The sequence below is a fragment of the Cervus canadensis genome, chromosome 7 (assembly GCF_019320065.1).
Source record: "Cervus canadensis isolate Bull #8, Minnesota chromosome 7, ASM1932006v1, whole genome shotgun sequence".
In the NCBI taxonomy this organism is placed as follows: Eukaryota; Metazoa; Chordata; class Mammalia; order Artiodactyla; family Cervidae; genus Cervus; species Cervus canadensis.
In genome coordinates, this window is record NC_057392.1 from 21,631,882 (window position 1) to 21,642,549 (window position 10,668).

At 60.5% G+C, this 10,668-nt stretch overlaps 1 protein-coding gene across 1 annotated transcript; it reads left to right on the top strand.

The window, feature by feature from the left end:
* Positions 1-1,790: 1,790 nt before the first annotated feature.
* On the top strand, positions 1,791-10,450 carry GATD3 (glutamine amidotransferase class 1 domain containing 3). Its single transcript, XM_043474534.1, has 7 exons — positions 1,791-1,983; positions 2,214-2,266; positions 3,525-3,638; positions 4,482-4,601; positions 6,606-6,698; positions 9,230-9,386; positions 9,908-10,450. Exons 1-7 carry the CDS (start codon positions 1,825-1,827, stop codon positions 10,034-10,036), a joined length of 825 nt encoding a protein of 274 aa, XP_043330469.1. The 5' UTR covers positions 1,791-1,824; the 3' UTR covers positions 10,037-10,450.
* The last annotated feature ends 218 nt before the right edge of the window (positions 10,451-10,668 follow it).

Here is a 10,668-nt window from a genome sequence, read left to right on the forward strand (position 1 = left end):
AAGAGATGGGAATACCAGACCACCTTACCTGCTTCCTGAGAAACCCATGTGCAGGTCAAGAAGCAGCAATTAGAATCGGACATGGAACAACAGACTGGTTCTATATTGAGAAAAGAGTACATCAGGGCTGTATAGTGTCACCCTGTTTACTTAACTTATATGCAGAGTATATTATGAGAAATCCCAGGCTGGATGAAGCACAAGCTGGAATCAAGATTGCCGGGAGAAATATCAATAACCTCAGATATGCAGATGACACTACCCTTATGGCAGAAAGTGAAGAAGAACTAAAGAGCCTCTTGATGAAAGTGGGAGAGTGAAAAAAAAGCTGGCTTAAAACTCAACATTCAAAAAATGAAGATGATGGCATCCGGTCCCATCACTTCATGGCAAATAGATGGGGAAACAATGGAAACAGTGACAGACTTAATTTTCTTGGCCTTCAAAACGACTGCAGATGGTGACTGCAGCCATGAAATTAAAAGATGTTTGCTCCTTGGAAAGAAATGCTATGACCAACCTAGACAGCATATCAAAACCAGAGACGTTACTTTGCCAACAAAGGGGGCATCTAGTCAAAGCTGTGGTTTTTCCAGTAGTCATGTATGGAAGTGAGAGTTGGGCCATAAGGAAGGCTGAGGGTCGAAGAATTGATGCTTTTGAACTGTGGTGTTGGAGAAGGCTCTGGAGCATCTCTTGGATTGCAAGACAATCAAACCAGTCAATCCTAAAGGAAGTCAGTCCTGAATGTTCACTGGAAGGACTGATGCTGAAGCTGAAGCTCCAATACTTTGGCCACCTGATGCGAAGAGCTGACGGTAAAGACCCTGATGTTGGGAAAGATTGAGGGCAGGAGGAGAAGGGGGTGACAGAGGGTGAGGTGGTTGGATGGCATCACTAACTCAATGGACATGAGTTTGAGCAAACTCCAGGGATGATGAAGCACAGGGAAGCCTGATGTGCTGCAGTCCATGGAGTCACAAAGAGTCAGACACAACCGAACAACAGGGAAACAGCTTACTGACAGCCCCTCTGACCAAGAATCACGCAGACACATGAAAGACCAGAATGAAGGATAGTGAACTTTAGTCGTCAAGGGCCGAAGACCCACCGTGTCTTATTCACAGTCTGCACATGGACCTGGGAAGAGGCATGAAGTGCCGCCACTGCCCCAGCGCAGTGCTCTCCATAAGGCTACGCAGACACTTTCCATCTATCCTACCCTTCCCTTCTTGCTTCTTACTTCTGCATAAACAGCCCCTTGGAAGCCCTGAGGTACACACATCTGAGCTTCACCCCCTGGTCCTTACCTGGCCCCGTGGGATAAAGCCCTTTCTCCGCAAAGACCTGGCCTCTACCTGACCTTCTCCTTGCACAACCGGGTCAACGGAAACGCGAAGAGCGGCGAGGGTGGGGGTTGGGGAAAGAGGGGGGAGCTTGGCGGGGTAAGGTCGCCAGGCAGCTGAAGTTGGGACCCTTACTCCGTCCCAACTCAGCGAACCGGAAAGGGGGGCGTGGATGAGAGTTGGATAAGCGGGCACCGGCCATTTGGTGTCGCCAGTGTCGCCAGTCACGTTGAGGCCTTATGGCGACACTGAAGTTAATTTTCCGGAACCAGTATCTCCGCACGGTGCTTCTCGGGGACTGCGACCCTACGTCGTCCCCCCCGCCCCGGGGACACCGGCGCGGAGCCGAGACAGCGCGCGAGGCCGCGCAGACCACTGTGGGACCACTGTCGCTCTCGGGGCGGAGCCCGACTAACGGACTACTGCGCAGGCGCGGCCCCGCCCACCGTGACCTGTGACCCTGCTCTCCTCGCGTAGCATGGCGGCACTCAGGGCTCTTGCGGCGTCCAGGCTGGCGGTGACCCCCGGGTTCGCGCCGCGTCCCGGCCTATGGCCGCTGCCCCTCGGCGGACCGGCGCCCTCCTCGCGCGCGGCCCTCCACGCCTCCGCGCCGCGCCCCGGGCCCAGGGTTGCAGTGGTGAGCGGACGCGGGCACCTGGGGAGATGGGAACCAGGGGCCGTGGGAGCCGAGGGCTGAGGCCCGCCTTCCCACCCAGTCTCTGCCCGCGATCGGCTCCTCTGCATCCACGCCCTCCCTCGGCTCCCCAGCCCTCTCCCGCCCCCCGAAATCGGCCTCTCCCCCCGTTGGAGGCGGTCGGCCGCCCGGCGGACTCCTTGACCCTGGTGACCGGCCCTCCATCCCTTCAGGTGCTGTCTGGATGCGGGGTCTACGATGGAACCGAGCTCCATGAGGCCTCATCGTAAGCCCCCGGGCGGCTCACCCTCGGGAGGGCCGGTCCCCCTTTTCCTGAACCGTCTGGAGAAACCTTCCTTCTGGTTAGAAAGGCAGAGACCATGGTGGACGTGAAGGAAAACGTTTGAAATCATGCATGTGAAATACAGGGAGGCACAAAATAAGCTTTTTAGCGTCACCTGTGATGTTGTCACTCAGCATTAAACACCCTCTCCCCTCCTGTTTTTCCACACCCCTGTGTAACACACGTTGGAATCACAAGATCCTGTGTTTTGGAGATAGAGCTCCATCCCGTGTTTACAGCGTGATTGTGAAGGGTGGTGCAATGACCTCGCTGTAGACAGATGTCATTGCTGTAGCCTGCCAGTTACCAAGTAGTTTATATCTTGGCTTTTCATTTATCTGAGAAGTTACTGTGAGCAGGACTGAAGAGGCTGTGAGATTCGAAGTTAGTTGGACGGGAGAGTTAGGTAGTGGTTAGGGAACACCCCTCTCCCAAGCCTGGGAACTCACTGGCCCCAGAGGACCCTGACGCTGGTGTGTCCGCTGAGCCCTCCCATTGGGAGGGGCCAGCGTGTGCTGATGTTGGCTGGACAGGGGGTGAATTTCGTGGGTTGAATGAACATGAGGTCCAGGGAGCGGAGACCAGATGCAGGGGTTCCCAGCCCTGCCAGGAGATGGCTGTGATCTCTCTTGGGGTCATGCTCTCATGCCACCTTCTTCCCTGGAAGGGGATGGTGACAGCCCTGCCGGGGATGGATCACACGCCAGTGTTTGGACTTGGGCTGGCACCAAGCAGTCCTGGGCAACGCTGCTATCATCAGCAGCCCCCAGGATGCCTGTGTGTCTTCCTGCCTCCCACCCCCATGAGGGGAAGGTTGAGGGGACCAGGAGGACCGAGAGCCCCCCTCAAGCCCTCAAGGCCATTGTCAGGTGGCCTGTGGGAGGACGAGTGCCCAGAGGCCGCCTGGGAACCCAGACATCCAGGCTGTGACCGCAGGTGGTTGCCCGTCCCCACACCCTGGTTTGTAGAAGGAGCTTGGGCACTGGCTGGTCTCCTCAGGCCAGGTCAGTGACAGCGACTCACATGGAGGGCGTTTGGGTTGTTAGCGAGCCAGCTGTAACTATTTTCAGAGCAAGGAGACTTAACCTGGGTGAGGCATGTGCACATGTCAGTCAGGTGAAACCCTGTGTTTATAAACCCCTGTGGGCAGGTAAAGTTGGGCTGGGCTCAGGTCAGTCTGGTCTGATTCCCCCCCATGCAGGATCCTGGTCCACCTGAGCCGCGGGGGGGCCGAGGTCCAGATCTTCGCCCCTGATGTCCCTCAGATGCACGTGATTGACCACATCAAGGGACAGCCTTCCGAGGGCGAGACCAGGTACAAGCCCCCTGCCTCATCCCTCGGTGTGGACGGGGCGGGTTGAAACGCCCCAAGAGCCCGCCCACAGTTGCTTCGTCTTAGCTGTGAGCCAAGTCCGTGTTCAGGTGGGCGTCACAGCTGTGGTCCTGGGCTTGTCCCGGGTCTCGGGGTGTTCTCACTTCCCACGCAACAGGAACAGTGAAGGCGGGTCTCCCCGCGGGTCTCTTATACGTGCCTTCTGACCTAAGGCGTGTGCGTTCCTTTGGCTTTGAACCTCATCCACCCGCCTGGGCCCCAGATATCTGTGAGCAACTCCCACCAGCATTTCTGTTCTGAGGGTATGCAGCCCTGGTTTCAGATTCCGTCCTGCCTGGGCTGTGGGGTGACGGCCCCTGGAGGCTGTGTTTCCCAGGTGCCCTCAGGCCAGGGTGCAGACAGTGAGGGACGGGGTGGTGGGAAGGAGGTGTGGTGCCCTCTCCTGGGACTGAGGACCCCCGATCAGGACCCTGGCCCTGGGCTGCCCACAGGGCAGGGAGAAGTTCCCGCTGCGGCTGGTCCCTCAAAGTTGCCTCTTAAGGCTCTGCTCATGGTTCCGTCCCCATCTGTTGTGCTCGCTGAATGCTACCTGGTGGCCCTGCCTGACGCTGGCGTCTGAATGACTGGGTGTGGTGGTTCTGAAGCGCCATTTGACAGGGTCCGGAGACTGAGTGTAGACCCGCGGTGGTCCCTGTCCCTCTGCGGCCTGTGAGCTGGGAGGATGGGTCCTCTTGTGTCATGGCAGCTCCACCCCACCCCCGTCCATGCTGAGGGACTGAGGGAGGGAGTCCGCACTGACCCTTTGGGGCCTCTGCTCATCCCCAGGAACGTTCTGATTGAGTCGGCGAGGATCGCGCGAGGCAAGATCACCGACCTGGCCAAGCTCATTGCTGTCAACCACGACGCGGCCATCTTCCCCGGGGGCTTCGGGGCTGCCAAGAACCTGTATGTGTCGCCACTCGGGCTTTCCTTCTTTTCCCCCGGAGCGCTAGGTGGGGACACGATGGTGACAGGAGCAGCTGTGGGGGGACAGTGACGATGTAGCTGCCCCAGGACAGGGGACCCTGGAGGGAGGAGGCTCCCAGACCAGGCCATCAGGCGTGGAGTTGGGGGGCTGTTCCCCGGAGCTGTTCCCCACAGACACCCACCCTCCTGTGGAGCTTGCAGTGGGGAAATGGCCCTTCCTTCCCAGTGGGGCCATTTGGAGGATGGTCGTGATGAGGCCGGCCTCCCTGTTCTTTCTGCCCCGTGGGGAACAGGAGGGTAACTGGACCTTGAGCCGGGAGGCCGTCATGACCGCAGCCGTGACGTGTTTTGGCTTTCAGGTCCTCTTTCTGTTCTCCGTTCCTTTAAGTCTCTTCTCCACGTTTCATGGAAGTCCTCTTAGGCTGGCCTCACGGGCCCAGCACATCCCTTCCGCCTTGCGCAGGGCTGCTGCTCCCATGACGGAGGGGCTCGTTGCAGCTGGGGCTGTGCCAGGAGGCCCCAGACAGCTGCGCCCATGGCTCTGGGGCTCCAGCGCAGTGCGTCGTGCCCAACACCACCATTCTCCTCAGTTGAGCCGCTCACTCGTGGTGGTTCTGCTGCAGCACGATGGCCTCCCAGCTGGCAGTCTGTCTGCCCAGGTGTCGTGCCCCCAGGAGCAAGGGCAGAGGCGCTTCCATTCCCTGAGTCCATCCTTGCCCTCGGTCCTTCACCTCCAGGCTCCCCTCTGCTCGCGGACGTCACCGGAGAGCCTCCTCTCTCCACATTCCCAGCGGTTTCCACAGTCCTTCTCCCGCACTCCTGCCATGCCTCGTGTCCAGTGCCTCTCACAGCCAGCCTTGGGGTGCTCTCCACTGTCTCTGTGCTCCCCACCGTCTCTGTGCTCCCGAGCCTCTTCGCGGGAGGCAGCAGGTCTCGTCTGCCTCGGCTGGGCTTGTCCCTCTGGCGGGACCCGGCTTCCGTCTCTGAAGGATGAGCTGGATTCACAGAGCCTGCCCCATCCCTAGACCCTGCCCAGTCTGAGGGCAGCGGCACCAGTGTGTCCTTGCGTGTGTGGCGGGGAGGGGGTTGGGGCTGTGTCCCTGGTGTGGCTCATGACCCGCCTGGGGTGACTTCGCGGTCGTGAGGAAGCATCCTTGTCTGTGAGCTCACAGGCCCCCGGGGAGCTCTCTCTCTGACCTTTCCAGAAGAAAGGCCAGCTCCTTGCCAGTGGTCTGTGCAGTGCATGTGGGGCAGCAGGTGAGCTCAGTGTGACCTGTTCCCTGTGGAACCCCAGTTCTTCCTGCAGGGGGCCCCAGCACCCCTCTCCAGCACCATTGCCAAATCTATGTCCTGCTAGGTTCACACACTTGTCTTAAAAATCCCGTAAGATGGTAGCCTCTTGTTCTGCACTTTGTATTTTTCAGTTAAAGCTGCGACTCGTCCCTTAACGGGTAGCCATCATGTAGTGACGTGGAGCTGACGAGTTTCTGGGACTCTTCATCACTCATGGGGTTTAGCTGATGTGCGTGTGGTCAGAGTGTAAAGTCTGACCCATTTTGAGGCTCTCACACAGCCTGAGAAACTACCGGGGCAGAGGCCTTGGCCACGTGAGCCTGGCAGAGGGAGCCAGGAGGGGGCTCATGGTAGACAGTGCTGTGGTGTCGCCGGGTCTGAGCCCACCTGCTGGAGGGGGACCATCCAGACCCTCGGTGCTCTTGTTCTGTGAAGAAGATGGGTCTTGTTTGACTTGACCCTCATCCCTGTTAGTGCCGTGCAGGCTCCGTTGTGGGTTTCAGGCCAACGGCACGTTCTGTTGCTCTGGGGCTGACCGAGCAGATGGCTGAGCACCCACACGTGTCTGCACACGTGTCATTTCCTTCAGCTGCTGAGAAGCTGACAGAGCACTCGGGATGCAGGAGGGGGTGCTCCCCAGGCAGGTGGAGGTGGAGCCCTGAGGTCTGAGGAGCCCTCTTCTCGTGGCAGGAGCACATTTGCCGTGGATGGCGGCACCTGCAAGGTCAACAGAGACGTGGAGCGCGTGCTGAAGGAATTCCACCAGGCCGGAAAGCCCATTGGGTAGGTGTGGCTGGGGGGGCGGCCGTAGTGGGGCGGTGGGAGGGCTGTGGTGGAGCCCGCGGCGTGGCCGCGCCGGGTCCCCCAGCCAGGTGCTGGGCTTGGAGCTGTGTGGATTTGGAAACTCTCGGCCCTTTTCTCAGTGTAACTCGGGGTTTTGTGTGAGTTCACAAAGCCTTCCAGCTCTGAGAATTCTGAAGTTGTGTGGTTACATTAATGTTTCTGGGTGGCGTAACAGTGAGGGGAGAGGGTGAGTCTGTCCTTGTCTAGAAGGTTCTCTGGTCCTGCTCTGGCCTCAGCCTTTGCCAGGCCTCTCCTCGCTCCTGGCTCAGGCGGCCCCTCAGCTAGCTGGCCTGTCCTTCCTGGAGCCACAGCCGCCCTAAGAACCATGCCGGCCCCTGTGACACAGCTGAGCTTCCTTGGGGACTAGATCCTGTGGCGGTCACACACTGGGCCCACACTCAGGGCACAGCCACTCCACACTGCCCGGTCCTTGGTCCTCAGTCCTGGTCCCAACAGACTGCGAGGCCGGCTATAACTCACACCAGGAGGCTCTCAGAGACAAGAAATGGCCACGCCATCATCAGACCTGCTTGTCAGGCTGTCCTGTCCACAGGCCTCCCCAGGGGGCTCCTCGGTTCTGCTTTATTGAGACAGCGATGCTGGAGCGCGTGTGTCGCGTGCTCTGGGGTCATCCCTGACTGGGGAAGTCCTCCCAGGAGCACAGTGGTGCACAGACGCACTGAAAGCAAAACTTGCCAGGCCTCCATCACAGCTGCTTGCTGCTTTCTCCTGGCCAACTGGAGAAGGAGGTGGTTAGAGTGCTCAGTCTGGAGGGGGCACAGAGGCTGGAGAGGACAGCCTACCAAGGGTTCAGCATCTAGGACACACATCCTCCTGTGCCAGCGGCTACAGCCCAGGAGGGCATGTGCCCAGACAACACCTCCACCCCAGACCCTGGATGCTCCGACTGCCCGTGGAGGCGGTGCCGAGCAGCTGCAGAGCCCAGCTGATCAGCCCTGGCGCCTCGCTGAGGCGGGGCCTGCGCGTGCAGACAAGCACCTTGCGTGCTTCCTCTAACAATTCAACGACACGATGAACAGGACGGGTGCCCAGCAGACCGACCCCCTTCCGGCGGGCGCTCCTTCACCTCCCAGCGGACACTCCTGCTCCAGTGAGCGGACGCCTCAGCCGAGCTGCACGGGAGCCAGGGGGAGGGCGCGGGGCGGGGACATCGCCCTGTGCTGGCTGCCAGGTCACTCTGGGCAGCTCTGTTCAGTGCCTCCTACAGCAGCTCGCCTGTTTCTTTCTAAAAGTGGCAGTGTCATTCGACCATGAGCAAGACGCCCTTGCCAGGTCAGGACCCCTCACATCCTCCTTCCAAGGCAACCACCCATCACTCCTTGGCCCGCTCGTCAGGAGCACGGACAGTATCGGGGTCCAGCCAGCTTTGTGCCAGGCCTCTGCGTTTGTCCCCGCACTGCAGGAGCCCCTGGCAGCCTGCGTTGGCCTCCACGGCCCAGCGTGCACCTCTGGGCATCGCCTGCTGAGTTAGGTGCCTATGACTTGGTGACATGACAGGCCCCCAAGACGTTGGTTCCGATGACACTCACCTGGTCCAGGCAGCAGGGATTTATCTTGTTCCCAGATGCTGTGGTACCAACTAGTGTGAAGGTACATTCTTATGACATTTTATTATAGGGGGTGCACACTCGGCCTTTAAGGTCAGCTTAGGACCAGATGAACAGGTGGAGGAGGTGCGGCGCAGCCCCCTGGGGGCATTTGGGGCCAGGGGAGTGGGACCGGCCAGGCCTGGAGCTGCTGTGGTGGGTGTCACACGTGCTTTCTTGGGGAGCAGGGCACTAGTGCAGCCCTGGCTCCCCTGGGCCTCAGTGTTTGCTGATCCAGGGGCCCAGGGGCTGCCGGTCAGGAGCCCCCCGATGAAGAGCAGGACCTTGGAGCAGGCACCCACGTGGCGGGTGTCCCCATGAAACTGCTGGGCGCCTCTGGGGACAGCCTGTTGTGGGGGGCAGGGGTGGGCTAGGCCTGCTACCAGGACAGGGCCCTCGCCTCCACTCGACAGGCCAGGCGAGGCTGCTGGTTGGACTGCGTCCCCCAGCCCCCTCCTCTCCCTCCAGAGAAGGTGGTCGGGTTGGAGCCGGTCAGTACCGTTCAGCTTCTCTGTTGTGTGACAAACCGGCTGAAAGCCTCAGCCAGAGATAGTGCTGCCGTGTACGGTCTTCCTGGGACACAGGACACTGCGGGCGCCTGGTGCACACGTGGCAACCGGGGCCTCTGCTGACGGCTCCCCAAGGCTCCCCAGCCTGGCGCTGGGCCCTGCGCTGCCCCACGCTCCGCCGGTCACTGTCACTGCGGGCAGCCTGGGATTGGGGTCAGACTGCAGCCCTCGGAGCCGGCAGAGCCCACGCACGGGTTCACGCTCCTTTCTGAGGCTTATGTTCCCCAGGGGCCTCACTGTGCCCCAGGCCGGGCGGCCACGTTTGGTCCTGAGCTGACCCCTTGTCCCCTTTCAGCTTGTGCTGCATTGCTCCCGTGCTCGCGGCCAAAGTCCTCAGAGGCGTCGAGGTCACTGTGGGACATGAGCAGGAGGAAGGCGGCAAGTGGCCGCACGCCGGCACCGCGGAGGTCATCAAAGCTCTGGGCGCCAAGCACTGTGTCATGGACGTGACCATATCCTTCCAAGAGCTGGGGCGGTGTGGGGACCCCCTCCGGCCCATCGGGGCTGCCCTGGGGTACTGCAGCGCGGGGGTGCCCAGGGCACCTGAGTGATGGGTGGGCAGCAAGGCTGATGCCGCCCCTGCCCAGTGGCTTTGTTCCCACGTCCCCTCAGTGGTGCCCGCTGAGCTCAGCACACCCCAGACTCGGGCTCCGTGGGTGGGGCGAGGAGACGGTCTTGGGCTCATGGCGGGGATTGGGGGGGTGGCGGCTGTGTGGTGTGGAGATGCCCTGTAGCTGGCCCCCCAGTGGCTTCCCAAGGGATGTGGTCAGGAAGCGGCGCTCTGTTTGTGGGGTCTCGGCAGCTCGCTGGCTGGTCTCGGGTCTTTGCTGAAGCAGCGCAGTCAGTGCCGGAAGCCCCTTCCAGGTGCTGTTGTGGCGCAGGAGGAGGAGGCACTTTTGGGGGTGCGGGGTGGCGCTGGACACCAGACTGTCCTGGTCCTGGCTGCGGGTGTTTTTCCATAACCTGTGTGCACGAGGCTCACGTGGACCAGAAGAACAAGGTGGTCACGACCCCGGCCTTCATGTGCGACACCGCCCTCCACCACATCCACGACGGCATCGGCGCCATGGTGCAGAAAGTGCTGGAGCTCGCTGGCCGCTGAGGCCTCGGCACAGGCCCACCCAGCTCCCTGCACAGCCACCCTCCCGTCGGCCTGGGACCCTGCAGGGGCTGACTCTTTGCTTAAACGTGTAGGCATTGTCTTTGTAAGGAGGGCACTTCTCACACACTCAGGGCCGAGGGGCTGCTGACGTGAGATGGTCCCCCAGCAAGGAGGGAGGGGCGGCAGGGCCCACCCTCTGAGGATCGCTGGCTACTTGCTCTGCCGGCTCAGGCTTCAGCTCGAGTCTGCTCTTCAGCACACGCAGCAGGTTGAGGCGACGCCAGGCCGAGGTCGGGCTTGCTTCGGGGCACCTTATGTAGTGTTTGGAAGGAAACGTTCTCGAAGCTCACAGATCTCATAGTTAGGAGACCAAAATACCATCTCATTAGTAATTAAAGATTCTCTCACCTGGAATAGACGTGTCCTGATTAGAATGACCTGTGGCTTTTCTAGAGCGGCCGCCCCTCGGTAGGGAGGGTAAGCTTGTGTCTGAAACAGACAAGGGTGCCCCGTCCAGGCCTCCTGAGCCCGCACATGAGGGGCAGGCCCACGTGAGCTCCTCACCTTGGGCTCAGGTCTGTTTGTGTCAGGAAGGGAGGGTGGGCTCTGGGGGTCAGGCCCTGAGCAGGGGG

Bases quoted from the DNA above. Each gene is read 5' to 3' on its own strand.
- GATD3 (XM_043474534.1), top strand. From the start codon at position 1,825: ATGGCGGCACTCAGGGCTCTTGCGGCGTCCAGGCTGGCGGTGACCCCC. The intron at 6,699-9,229 runs GTAGGTGTGGCT...GTCCCCTTTCAG, and splicing joins CAGGCCGGAAAGCCCATTGG to CTTGTGCTGCATTGCTCCCG. The intron at 9,387-9,907 runs ATATCCTTCCAA...ACCTGTGTGCAC, and splicing joins ACTGTGTCATGGACGTGACC to GAGGCTCACGTGGACCAGAA.